At 37.2% G+C, this 14,251-nt stretch overlaps 1 protein-coding gene across 1 annotated transcript in view; it reads right to left on the bottom strand.

Moving 5' to 3' along the window:
• Positions 1–14,251, bottom strand: part of LRP2 (LDL receptor related protein 2) — a 129,026-nt gene that overhangs the window by 57,986 nt on the left and 56,789 nt on the right. The window contains exons 26-33 of the mRNA XM_074595490.1: positions 13,344–13,592; positions 11,977–12,188; positions 11,324–11,508; positions 10,212–10,440; positions 8,914–9,091; positions 6,329–6,457; positions 2,668–2,834; positions 439–582 (exon numbers count right to left, since the gene is read on the bottom strand). Coding sequence (XP_074451591.1) covers positions 439–582; positions 2,668–2,834; positions 6,329–6,457; positions 8,914–9,091; positions 10,212–10,440; positions 11,324–11,508; positions 11,977–12,188; positions 13,344–13,592 — 1,493 coding nt within the window. The remainder of the gene's footprint in view (positions 1–438; positions 583–2,667; positions 2,835–6,328; positions 6,458–8,913; positions 9,092–10,211; positions 10,441–11,323; positions 11,509–11,976; positions 12,189–13,343; positions 13,593–14,251) is intronic.

The raw sequence follows: 14,251 nt of genomic DNA, 5'->3' as shown, positions 1-14,251 counted from the left end.
CATGATGTCAAAGCATTTGGGAGTGGATCTTACTGCGTTTGATGGCAACATTCCTTTATTATCAGAGACATTGCATTGGGATCATTGATTTGAAGCGAGAATAGTAATAATAACAGTAACTCTAGCAATAAGAGAGGTTGTGTGTCAAACACCAGAAGCCTAATGATTTGAAGGAGGAAAAAGAAAAAGGAGAAAAAAAAGAAGAGATCTATGCATGAATGAAGTTCCCAGAATATACTACTTTCAGTCTTTTTCACTATGCTCAAACTTAGGTTTACCTCTTCAAGTTTGTAAAGTATTTTTCTACAGACTGTTTGCATTTTAAAATAAATCTAATTTCATTTTTTCCACACACAAAAAAAACATTACTAATTTCAACCTGTATACATAGCAGTGAAAAATCTAGGCTCTTACTTTCCAGTTGTCCCTCTTAATTACCTCAATTGACTGTGTCCCTGGGTTACTGTAATACAGGTTTGCAGATATCCAGTCCAGTGCCAGACCAATAGGAGCACCAATAACAGCTGCTGGAGCAAAAACTGTCCTGTTGGCTCCATCTGACCTCACTCTGTGAATCTCACCCTTGGAAAAAAAGATAACAGAAGTGAAAAATGTCGAGAGCAGAAAACGCAGTTCTATTCCAACTACATAAGCTCTGACTTTATATTACAATATTTTCTTCGCAAAATGAAAATCCAGTAGAGAAACGTCTTTGTGTATGCTCAGTGCATAAACACGGTAAAAATATTATTGTAAAACATAATTACCCAGTATGAAGAGGCATTACCATTCACCGACCACCGATTGACAGAAATAAAATGACTGTATATACTTAAGTTATATACAGTCACATTTCTGTAATTTGTATTTCATTATCAAAAGATTTTTACCAGGATACCTCAGTTAACCATCTTGAATATACCAGAAATCGAGTAAAGGAAAATAGTGTTCTCTCCATGCATAAATATTTAAGAATCAAATTTTTAATAAGCTGTAATAGCAAGAATCAAGACTAAGATTAACCTTGCAGGCTTCTTCATAAGGGTAACCCTTGACATGGTAACCTATGACTTGCAGATTCTATGGCATTAGCTACAGTGTGTGCTGGTAAAGCATGATATAAACGAGCACTAAACAGAGACAAGCCAGATAAGGGTCTGAAGTGGTCACTGTAGCTTACTGAGCTTTCTTCAGGTCATGTCAGTTTTACAGCAGTTCTGCAGAAGTTCTGAGTATTATTGGTGAATCTTTCACAGCTAATATTAATATAGAATTGAAAGACCAGCAGCTATCGCACATTATTAAGCCTTTTGGAGAAGAGGTCAGTAGGGTCAGGGGAGCTGTGAGCAAGTGTTGAAATCTGTTTCTCTCTCCTCACTAATTACTTCCTCCTCCGCTGATGCAGACATGCTGCGCCTGTCCTGGGAAGATCTCACTCTGTGCTGCAGGCTCCCAGATAAGGGAGCGTTCTTGAGCATTAATCTAGTTCCTTGAGCCAAGATTTGCTTAAATAGGTCTGTTTAAATACTTCATGGGAACTAAACATTCTAATTTTAAATGAATAAATAATTAAACAAATCATAATGCCTTGATAAAGGCATTATCATAAAGCCACAGAAAAGGCTTTACAATGAGTGATTTTTAAACTTATTTTTATTTCAAACCTGCAAAATGTAAGGGAAACAGGTTGGGGAAAAATACCCTAAATCTTGTGTGGATGAAAGGTAACAAGTTAGTGTGAATTGTCGTTGTAAAACATAACTGCAGAAATCTCCTTATCTACCATTATACTTCTCCAGGACCCAAGCACTGCTTTCTTTGAAAAAAGAACTGCTTTTAATTTTCCAAGAGTGAACACATATTGCTGAATCAGCAGCTTCCTACCACATCCATCTCCCTGACTGCCACGGATTATTTTTTTTTTTAAGTGTCCATCCTGCAAAAATTAGGAATATTTTGTGGCAAGTTAGCCTTAGGGAACATATGTTGTTTCTTAGTTCAGGACAAGCATTAAAAATGCTTAGTAAAACAATTATAATCAACCATTAAAAGTTAGTTCAAATTATTTTTTAGATCTATAAACCTCATATGTGCTACCTGGAAATGGCTGTGACTTTACAACCATTTTCTTCCATTTAAAGAAAAAGATGCCTCCCTCCTATGTTATTTCATTAAGTGATCAGACCAGATGCATGTATTTTCATGGTAATGCTTAGTGCCACTGTGTCCAATACACCGCTCCCACGGAGAAGTGTTCTGGCTGTGTTTGGAGAATTAAGTCCTAAGTCAAGAGAGAGCAGAAAGAGTGGACCACAGCAAAGCGGGGCTGAGAGTATGGTTCTGTCAGTGCTTTCTGATAGTTCCTGTTCCTGTCTTGGGCTGAGCCAGAAATAGCATTAATCAAATATTTCAGCTGACAAAGATGAAAACTAATTTACAAAAAACTAATTTACCAAATAGATGAAGCTTCTTTATCTTTTCCTAGGGGGGAAAACCAACCAAACAAAAAACACAACCCCCCCAAAAATAAAAAAAAAAACTTTCATTCCTTTCAATTATATTTATCAAAATATATACCTGCAATGCTAGTACATTTCAGTCAAAAACATTATTTTACAATAAAAAGTCCTATTATAGTGCACATTTTGAACTCAAATACTAACTTACTGGATTTTCAACCCAATAAATCATCTGTTCGGAGTCATCAAAGTCAACATCGACACCATTTTGAACTCCTGCTATTGGAACCATAGCATCATTCGTCTTCTCCTCGGGGTTCAGAGAAATTCCATAAATTATATTATCTCTTACAGCAATAAGGAAAGGATGTTCAACTGTGAAAATATATAACGTAATTCAGAGTTGTTTCTGATCAAGAAAATGGCATTATGATATGCTTCCCCTCTCCCACCCAAAAGTTCCCTGATGCTGAGAATGGTTGAATGTTAACAGCGATATTTTGTAACCACTTACCTCTAAGATTGTTCCCTCACTAGGAATGAGGTTGTTTTAATTGTTATTGTAATCGTTTTAACATTTAAAGTTTCAGCACTGTGCAATCACAATGCATGTGCAAGCAAATTCTGAGGAGGGAGTAAATAAGGCAGGATCCCTCATTGCTGGCCAAGGGAAGAAGTACATTCACGCAGCTGCTCTGAGCAGCTTTTTAAAATCTCTGAGAATGGCAACCAGCAGGACAGAGCTCTGAGGGCTCTCCAGGCTATGCCTGAGACGGGTTCTAATGCATATTGAGCACGACTCACAAGCAAGGTACAACACCACAGCAGTAACTGCTCAACAGTATTATTAAATATAACCCCAGTACTGTGTTTTCTTGTTTTATCTCTAAGGGAGTAGACATGCTCCCTTATAGTATATTTACTTCTAGGTAAACTTGTACCCTTAGGCTTAAATCTTATTAAGAAAGGGCATCTAGTCAGGTGGTCTGAGAAAAAGCATTGGAGACCTGTGGAGTGTGAGTGAGCAACTTCATTTCGTATCTGCTGGGGAGTAGGGGAAGAGAATCTCCTGAACACCAGTTCCCCTCTTCCACGTGCTTTTGCCTTTGGAGAACAAATCCTAGCCTCTTCTCTCCACAGGCACAAGCTACCACTTGATAGGGAACTGGGCTGCTCCTGCTCTTCTATAATAGATCAAAGACTTTTTTTTGTTTTGGTTTGGTTTGAGTTTTTTTTTTGTTTCCTTTACTGGCTGCCTAACACATTTATATAAATTTTGCAGTGCAATTTTTGATATGAAAAACTCCAAACCACAGCATCATTCTACATCTCAAAAATTATTCTCCATACTTCTCTTTGGCAACTCGAACTATTTATCAAATTTGACATAAGCTTAGATTTTGTTTGTCTCAACACAAAAATCACTAGCAAAAGAAGCTAGTTCTGCCTATGAAAGTCTTGGACTTCTTCCATGTTTTTTTTCCCCTAAGAATGTGGCACGCCACTGCTCTTCTATGAAGCGTTTGCACAGAACAGTTAAATTCGTGTGACATTGTTCCAATGCATGTAAGACCCTGGAGTCATTATTCCCTTTCCAATCGTACACAGTACACCACTAATGAATCCTGCTGAAATAGAGATATGTGAATTCTCTAGGCTAGACTGCTTGCACTTTAGAATTTTGATAGTCTCATTTAAACAATTATGTTCTACAGAAAATTTTTTGCTGATTGCTTCCTTTAACACCTATGCAAATCTATACAGCCCGATTATTCCTCATTCGTATAATGTACAATAGAGCAAATTTGCTGAGCTATGCAGATCTAAAAATCTCTGTAGCTTCATCAGATAGACATTAATATAACTTCTGCAAATTTAAAACTTAATACAGGTTTACATGACAAATAATAATCCATATAAAATTCATGTATTGTTATATTAAATATGCAAAATTACCATATTAATACAAGAATTTAATTTACATGAATTCCTTGCTTTGTTTCCAAGCCAGCTTGCTACTTTACCATCTTTAATATCAATCTGAAATGCAGCTTAAGGTAAATAAGTGCAAAGGCAATCTTATAATAGTCTGCAAAATGGTGCAATCCTAGAATCAATGCCTTTCCATCAACATGAAGTTAGCAGTATTTAATATGCGAACTAGGTAGGCAGAGACCAGCAATATCATTGTTTTGTAGAAACACTGGGCAACCAAGTGCATGCAGCTCAGTTTAAACTTTCTTCTGAAAGTTTGTGCTGGCCTATTAAAGTAAACAATGACAGCAAGGATAAGGATAATAGTAAATTTTAGAAAAGAAATGGTAAATGCCTATTCCTCTGTAATCATTAGCAATAATTAAAGTCTTTTACCATAAAAGGAATGAGCATATTTTTAATAACTTTTTCTGTTGTGTTGACCTTCAGCAAATACATTATTTTTAAAAAAAAACACAAAATCCGTAGATGTTTTTTACATACTGTTTTAAATGTATAAATTCCATATAAAAAGAAAAAATAAGACGATACAATTTAAAAGAATTGTGCTCCGTAGAAGGATATTTCTATTTCTCTCTTACACAATTTATATTGAGCAATTATGTAATTTATAAAAGGGCCACAACTGTACCTAAGTAGACAGAGGGAACTTTGCAACATGTGGAAAGTAAAGATAAGAACTGTCAATAGCTCAATTCATTGGCAAAACTGGGTCAGCCTCTACACATGCATGTGCTTCATCACTGCCATGCTCCATTTCTTTCATCATGATCCCTCTACAAGCCTGCACATACTAAAACCAGTACAGATTCCTAAAACAAACCCTCTTTTTTTTTAGTAGATTAAACAAACTTGCAGTTCATTTCAGATTATATAAATTGGTAATTCTTTTACTGCTGCTAAGAAAAATGTGAATTCAATACAGCTCTTTAAAGAACACACTGCTAAGTATCAAGCAGGAAATCAGCATGATATGGCTTTTAAAATTTAGATAGTTTTAAAAGAAAGGGATCTTTTGACTGACAGAGATTTCTACTGTTAGCTCATCCCAAAGATAATTTCTACTTAAATTTTGGTGATTTGATGCTTCCTTATTAGGGAGGCACCAAACATATACCAGGGATGAAGGAGAACTACTGATGCTATTTATCCCGAAGGACAAAAATGGCATAAACTGGGGAAAAACTATATTTGAAGAGAAAATCAGGTGGTTTCCAAATATCAAAATTGTGAGGTTCAGTGAGTTTTAGTGGCAAGAAACCAAAGTAATCTTAAACTGGAGCTTGACTGGTGAAAGGGGACATCTGATGGTTGGACTAGATGATATGAAAGGACCCTTCCAACCTAGACAATTCTATGATTCTGTGATATGGTAGTCAAGGACAAGAAGGAAACAGACTTGAATGACCAAGAAAGTCCCTTCTAGTCCTGCATCTCAACATTCTTACAACTGCAACTCTTAAAAAAGGTTTCCCAGCTGAATATTTATAACAAGAAGGACAACATTCTTCTAGAGTATGTTTTCATTTTGAATGGATACCAAGCTCTTTCCAGATGTATTCCAACAGCAAAACATTCCACTTGCTGAGAAATTTTAAAACATGTCTTCTTTACAAAGTGATTAAAAGAAAATTGAGTTCATCCATTTCCCCAAAAAAAGATCAGAAGCTCTGACTGAGTTCTTGCCAGAACCCGGGTCCAAACCTTTAGGCCAAGTACATTCCGTGTGTCATAAATAAAGTCTGCCTGGAATGGCCCCCAACTCATTTCACGAGCAGCAGCCCACAGATCTGAAGTATGCTTTTTGTCTGACACAGGAATGGATTTGACAGTGGCACGTCTTTTTTTTTTATCTCTCGTTATTGATGCCCTACCTCTCATGCAGTTCCTGTTATCAGGAGAAAGCGTCCATCCTGAAGGACAAGCACAGGAAAAAAAAAGTGGTCCAGATGAAGAAAGCAAGCAGAGGTGGCTACAGGGGGACGATGCACAAGAATTGATACCTGAAAAGAAAAAAGAAAGTATTAGCAACTGTAACAATATGAGCAACTGGAAAGAATATTCAATCTGATTGCTACTGATAGTGTCAACCCAGTCCTAAATCAGTTTTACTGTTTCCTTAAAATTAAAAATTAAGTTATTTCCAAGAACCACAAGCAATACAATACACTCATAACAGGATATAATTATTCATGTAAAACCAGTACCATTATCACAGTAGTCTTTTCAAAGTTTTTGCCTCATAGAAAATCTTTCAAACTCCTTTTCAAACTTTCCTTAACTGCACCAGAAGGCCCACAGGATTTTCAGTCTTTAAGCATTATAACCCTTCTAGATCATAGAGTCATAGAATCATAGAATCATTTAGGTTGGAAAAGACCCTTGGGATCATCGAGTACAACCATCAACTCCACTCTACAAAGTTCTCCTCTAAACCATATCCCCTAACACCACATCTAAACGAGTCTTAAACACATTCAGGGATGGTGACACAATTTTTTCCTAACGTCCAGCCTAAACCTACCCTGCTGCAGCTTGAACCCATTCCCTCTTGTTCTATCGCTAATTACTTGGGAGAAGAGACCAGCACCAATCTCTCTACAACGTCCTTTCAAGTAGTTGCAGAGAGTGATGAGGTCTCCCCTCAGCCTCCTCTTCCTCAGACTAAACAGTCCCAGCTCCTTCAATTGCTCCTCATAAGATTTATTCTGCAGGCCCTTCACCAGCTTCGTTGCCCTCCTCTGCACTCGCTCCAGCACCTCGATATCTCTCTCATATTGAGGAGCCCAGAACTGGACACAGTACTCAAGGTGTGGCCTCACCAGTGCTGAGTACAGGGGGACAATCACCTCCCTACTTCTGCTGGTCACACTATTTCTAATACAAGCCAGGATGCCATTGGCTTTCTTGGCCACCTGGGCACACTGCTGGCTCATGTTCAGCCGCTTGTCAATTAGAACCCCCAGGTCCTTTTCTGCCAGGCAGCTCTCCAGCCACACTTCCCCAAGCCTGTAGCGATGCATGGGGTTGTTGTGGCATGGGGTGGGAAATCCATGTAGATGGGAGATTTAAATTATTTACTGAAGCTTCTTGGACAAAACTAAAGAGATAAAATAGTTGCCTACATCTCTTTCAAAGGTAGTGGGAGTTCAATGCATAATTTCTTGGATCACTTTGAAACTGTTGGTCTAAGCTTGTAAAATGTAAGAAATACAGCAAAGGTGGTCTCTGCTGACTGCTATTATTACTATACACTAAAATTCAATCATTTAGCTCTCTTCCACAAACTTGCTGCTAAAGAGGATTTTTCAGGATAAGCCATGTTTGTAAGAAAATAAAAATCAGATTTTAAATATAGCCTCCGCAATTGCAGCAGGCCTTACTCTAAGAAGCTTGGAAGTTCCAGGAAACGACACAATTGTTCCTAATAGAAAAACTAACAAGAACTGAAACCATGAAATGAAAAATCATAAAATGTACTAGTTTAATACAATGAAGAAAAATAAACAATTTTCTCCACCATTGGTAGAAAGTTTATTAAACGTTGGGTTGTAGAATAAAACCTCTTAAACCGGAACTGTGATGTATAAGTTAATGGTACCCTTTGATGACTGAACAATTTGCAGTGGGAGTGCTAAATGGCTTTAGTTCTGAACATGACTGAGGAATGTTTTGTTCCAAAACAAATATAGCACTGAAATTACTAGCGCCTTCGTCGGATGCAAGTCTCCTTCCCCATATGAAAGTTTTCAAGCAAAAAAATAAATGTAAGTAACTGTAATATTTATGAATCAGAAACACTCCATACACAAGAAACATAGCAGAAAATGAAAGGCAATATTTGTGTCAATATATTTCCCACTCTTCAAGTCATACCATGAAATGACAAAAAGTCTGATTTGGAAGATAACTCTACCTAACAGAAAGAAAAAGGAAAAAAGTTTTTGGCTTTTTTTTCCCCAGTCTTTCAGCTATAAAAGATCACCGGCATATGATCTCAGAGGGCATCTTGGAGGCGATGAAGGGGTTTGTTTATTATTGTTATTTCCTTAAGTAAAATAATTTAAAAGTGCTTTCAGAGAAGGTTGATGACAGTAATCTTGTCTGAAAGAATGATATTACTAGCATATACGGAACTGAGTCTGGTATGCCACAAAGAAAAATTTTAAAAATTAAAATGCTTTACAAAAAAGCTCCAATTTGCTTATAAAAACGGCACGTACTACTTCCCTATTATTCTTTTTGGCTAGTCTTTGTGCTTACATGCTGCTTTGGTTGCTTTCCCTAAACACCAGGCTGGACAGGCTGAAATGACCTTCAGTTGCAAGTTGATGGTATGAATTATTTGCTTATTTTAATACAACCCATTTGCTGACAAGACTGATTCCAGGAGTGCCCATGCATGGCTTTACTGCATGGCTTATTTTTGTAATTACCAAAGTTGTTTTGCTGAACTTACCATTAGGTTGCTTTACAGGATGGACTGCCACAAGCCCCAAAGGCTGGTGAATGTTGTAAATCATAACTGTCTGGTTTCCTCCATGCCATTTATTGGCCCGAATTACCCGATTAGTATAGCGGTCACTCCAGTACACAAAATCTTCAAAGACAGCTAGAGCATGCGGATGCTGCAATATCTAAAAGGCAAGGATTTTTACCAATTTAGTTCTGGAGATTTGTATACGTAAAGCTTGCAATGAAGTAACAGCAGAGCTGAGCACAACTTAAAAAAATAAGAAAAAAAAAGTGGCTGTGTCTCAAAAGATATTTTTCAGCAAAAGAACAGGAAAGAGCATCTATTGCCTGAAAACAAGACATAAATTGTGGGGGAAATATAAACTTTATTAAAAAGAAAATGCTAAATAGATCCTGTGAGATGTACTGCATGGAGAATTAACAAAGCAGTGTAACTGTAGGCAGAACACAGTTCTGCCAACAGATAGAGACTCAATTGCAGATTTTCAAGGGTACAAGAGGAAATGTCTAGTGAGAGTTATGGACCTGTCATAACCTTGCATCTCTGATAAGCTCCCCTATAATTTACCAGAAGGTCAAAGAAAGTAGTTTATCTAGATTTCAGAAAACTAGGAGCCGGACAAGAAAGATTGCACCAGCTCCTACTCTTCAAGAACTGCGTCTCCAGCCAAAAATAAAAGCCCCAAGGTTCAATTCTTGAAAACATACATGTAGTTATTTATACCAGCTTATGTGTACCAATTGAACATCTGAACTATTGTGCTGGTACAGGGACAGTGCTACAAGCTGCCAGGAGCACTTCATTGGGAGATAGCTTGAAAGAAGGATGGTCTTCATGAAGTGCCCTGCACACAGCAAGTCCTGGCAGCAGAAAACCTTTCACTGCTGTCAAGAATAGTAGCAATCATCACTCACAGAAGGTGACTGGGGAAATTTGTTCCAGTTTTTTGTATTGTATTTGCCTACAGCAAGTGCACCAGCTAGTAGCAGCAGTGTCAGATGTCACTTTCAGACTTCATGCATACAGACAGAGAAAATAAGAACGATCTAAAGCACTAAGTCTACACTCAACTCCAGGTTCTGCTGAAGATCCCCTGAGAGACTGTGAATAGGAGATGCAATTCTTATTTTTCCAGCTGTAGCAAGCAGCTAAAATACTTCATACCTGTTTCACCCAAGTATTTTGAAGAAAAATACATCCAAGTCTATGACAGTGCAAATATGTTTTTAAGCATATCAGCAAGGACATGGGAAAACAATGGTTTCTTATTAATGTCTTACCAGATCGCTTGCAACCACCTGTCGTCTGTTGTTTCCATTGTAATCACAGAAATCGATATAATCAAGATAAGCATCAGCAAAATAGAGAAGTTTATTTGGGTAATCAATGGAGAGTCCATTGGGCCAGTAGATTTTATTGTTAATAATCACCGTTCGCATTTTGCCATCCATGCTGGCTTTTTCAATTCGAGGATTTTGGCCCCAATCAGTCCAGAACATTACATGAGCACTGAAAAAAAGTAACTTGTCATTACCAATCTGAAAAAAACCTAGCTGCCTATTGAGAAACATTATACAGAATCATTAGCCAAAAACCAGAAACAACCTTTGTAAGAAAAGTCCTACACAATGATACTGAAATTATTCATTTCAGCAATATGCTTACTTAAGGTATTACCATAATTTCTGTTGTAAAAATTCTTTCAGTAATTCTACTGCTGTTTTCATTTGTCTATAATAGCAGCATACAGAAGCTACTGATATCGCTGGTTTTCAACATTGATTATAATCTGATTCTCCAGCTGCTAAATAATAATTTCATATAGGTTTGTACTTTTACAGGCATGCACTGATAATGTTAACTCTACAACTGAAGAGCCCCACATGGCTGGCAGTAAACTGAGTTCAAGACACTGAAGAGCTAAAGAACAGTAGAAGTTTGTACCTGAACAGTCCAAATCATAACATTCCATTTACTCTATGCCACTTGCTGTCTGAAATGGGAAGGTGCTTTTGTGATAAGATTAATATGGTATAGATAATCATTTTAGATTTGGGGCTATGAAGGAACCTGTTCTTTGCCAGGTAGGCATATCACATTATATTACGTGTAAGTTTGTGGTATATCACCAACTGATAATGGTACATCAGAATTTTGAATTAATAGTTCTTAACTAGGAAACAAATGTAGGAAGATCCATTTTACAGGGAAAAAACCATCTTGTTACAGTGAAACAGAGCAACAGAACATACATAATTACCGTATGACTTTAAATATTAAATCAACTGGTCACTTAAAATTACAATAAAATTTAGACATATCTCGGATTTGAATAGTGTTACATCATAAAATATGCATCTTTTCAAAACAAAACATAAAAAAAAAATCTTACTCAATTCTGGGATCTAACACTAGTCCCCTTGGGTTTGTTATATTTTCACTAATCAGCACAGTCCTGTGGCTCCCATCCATTTTAGAGACTTCAATTGTTTCCAGAACAAAGTCTGTCCAGTAAAGATTGCGACCTACCCAATCTACCGCTATACTTTCAGTCACGGTGACACCACTGTCAAACACCTGTTTAATAACAAAAATTAAAAAAAAAAAGGAGAGAGAGAGAGAACAAACTAGTTGATATTAAATTTTTACCCTTTCCATTTCTATAGATATGGAAATATGGGGAACCAAATCTCCAACATTTTCTATGTCTTTTATGCTGAATGTACATATTCAAAGCACTGACAAAGTGTATACCCAAACACTCCTACTAACTTCAGTGGGTCTATTGAAGAAGTTAGCATTTACTAATAGGAAAATCAACTTACAGCCTGATGTTTAAAAAGGGCTTCTCAAAAGCATTCAATTTTCTTTTTCAAAAAACTACATGAGATGTTGACTTAGTATCTACGAAGTTGTTTCAATTTGTCTATGTTATCTCTCTTCTCACTATGTCGGGATTCCCCTCTTCCCCTTTGTTAATTGGAGATACACTGTCTTCATTTTCTCTCCACAATGAAAAGATGAGAATAACTCAGCGAAACTTACTATTTTTCGGTCAGTCCCATTTTGATAAGCACTCCAAATTTTATCTTGTGTTGTATCAGACCAAAAGATACGATCTGTGATTGAATCAAAATCAATAGCCACAATATTCCTCCCATCCCGAATCAGAGAATAAATACTGTGTGACTGAGAAGTGATGTTGTCCACAACAATTTGGTTACGACTTGCCACCAGCAAAAGAAGATTCCCAGACTCTGCCAAAGGAAAAGAAATTAAAATAAACCAATAAGCTATTCAACAGTAATTCTGCAAGGAAAAGAAACACGGAGTAATTTGATATGGCTTTATAACATCAAAGTTATTGTATCTAGATACACATATTGAAAGGACAAATTCAAATCAGTTCTCAGGCCAAGATATTTTAACATATGCAGTTTGTCCATCCTGACTTTTGGATCTACCTTGGGTTTTCTCCACCCTTTCTCCATCACTTACTCTTTCTACTAGACTCCCCTTCCAGTCTCATATCTGGACCTTGGGTCCTCTTCCCCATTGTCCAATCAGTTTGCTGCAGACATCCAACCCTCATTCCTCCATAAGCCACTCTCAGCTCCCAGTCCTGATTCAAATCCCAAAGTTCTTTAGACCACCAGTTACTCTACTCAGTCCGATTCATCCTCTTTTTGAGTCAGCCTGCTCTTTTATCCCCCTTTAGCCTGCATGGGGACCAGGGAGGAGAATAAACAGATTACAGGAAAGCCATAGGCTGCTGAGGTTAGATAACCGTGCAGCAGTTTACACTGATAAACTGCTGGAAAACAACTGGAGAGTAGCAACCATAAAGACAGCAAACTATGAGAAGTAAGGGCCAGGTAAATTGCAAGAATCTTCCACAACCTTAATACATCTCTTAAGTCAGGAAACGTGGTGACAAATTCCACTGGGTATATGGCCCCTCTGTACTGTCAATGTATCACATAAGAGATAGAGAACAACCGACAGCTGGGCTGTGTCAGTGTTGTTTGCTCTTTAGAAATGAGCAAAGTATGGCATAGGCACTAGGTAAATCCTGTGAAAGGCTGGGATTTAAACATTCTGTAAGGATTGAACTTTATAAAGAGCAAATATTAACCTACGGCTTACGGGTGCCTGGCATTGCTTTTCTCCAGAATATTATTTTTGACCATTCCAGGGTTAAAAATTACAGTGTTAATTTAAATATATTATTTCAAGGAAATAATAGTGTCCAATTAACCCCTCAGCTTGCAGTTTTAATACTCAAGGTCATCTGCCATGAACAACTTTGCCTGTTTACATCAGCTCTTTTAAAAGAGAACAATATGAAAATGGCAAAGCTGGACATACCAGACACTGTTGTTGTTCTTTAGGTTGACATCAATGTTCCTCACCTGCTGCTTTACAAGTCTTCCCATTGGTTTCCAGAAGGTATCCTTCATCACAGTAACACCTAAAAGACCCTCTCTCATTGTAACAATGCTGAGAACAAAAGCCTGGAGGGTCACATTCATTAATATCTTCACAAGTCTTGGAGTCATTTGCAAGCTGGTATCCAACAGGACAGGTACACTGAGCTCCAAAGGGTCCTTGAATACATTCATGAGTGCAGCCGGCATTATTGTCAGAGCAGCTCTCCTGATCTGAAATGGGATTGGGGAAGGAAATAAGCAAATAGTTAACAAAAGCTTATGCTAAATTTATTACTTTGCAAGTGCATTACTAGCGTAAGATTCCTACTAAAACATGATTCCACAATCACCAGTTATGCAATGTAAGACTGGGCTGAGGCCCTTATGCAAAATATACCACACCCAATGCACGTAAAGGAGGGTAACAACATCGTATGTACTACTGAATCCCATTAAATGAATGCTAAACAGAAGGCTGTCAAACCATTTACAACACATTTTTCAAAACTAGCTCTAAATATACAAAAATTTACTGTACCGTTCCAAACCTAAAATTGTATTAATAAGCAATCATTTAAAATCGTTTATAATCATACCTGGCTGGGGTTCATCTGAGAAAGTGCATTGATTAAAGAGAAGAAGGAGGAAAGAAGGAAAGAAAGAAAAAAGGTTATGCTTAAATCAATTCATAATCAGCATAAATACAAATTCTGACTACATGTGAGCTTTTAGATTTTTTTGATGATTTTTGAAGTTAGAAATGTAAAAGAAAATATTAAGGACTGAATCACATTTCATCCGAACTTAAAGCATACCATGCTTTCGTGAATGCGTTCAGGAACACAAAGCTTGTTCCCATATTGCTATATAAAAACCTATATTGGATTCAG

This window comes from Larus michahellis, chromosome 7, assembly GCF_964199755.1.
Source record: "Larus michahellis chromosome 7, bLarMic1.1, whole genome shotgun sequence".
Classification (NCBI taxonomy): Eukaryota; Metazoa; Chordata; class Aves; order Charadriiformes; family Laridae; genus Larus; species Larus michahellis.
This window is presented reverse-complemented; position numbering and strand designations above follow the sequence as displayed.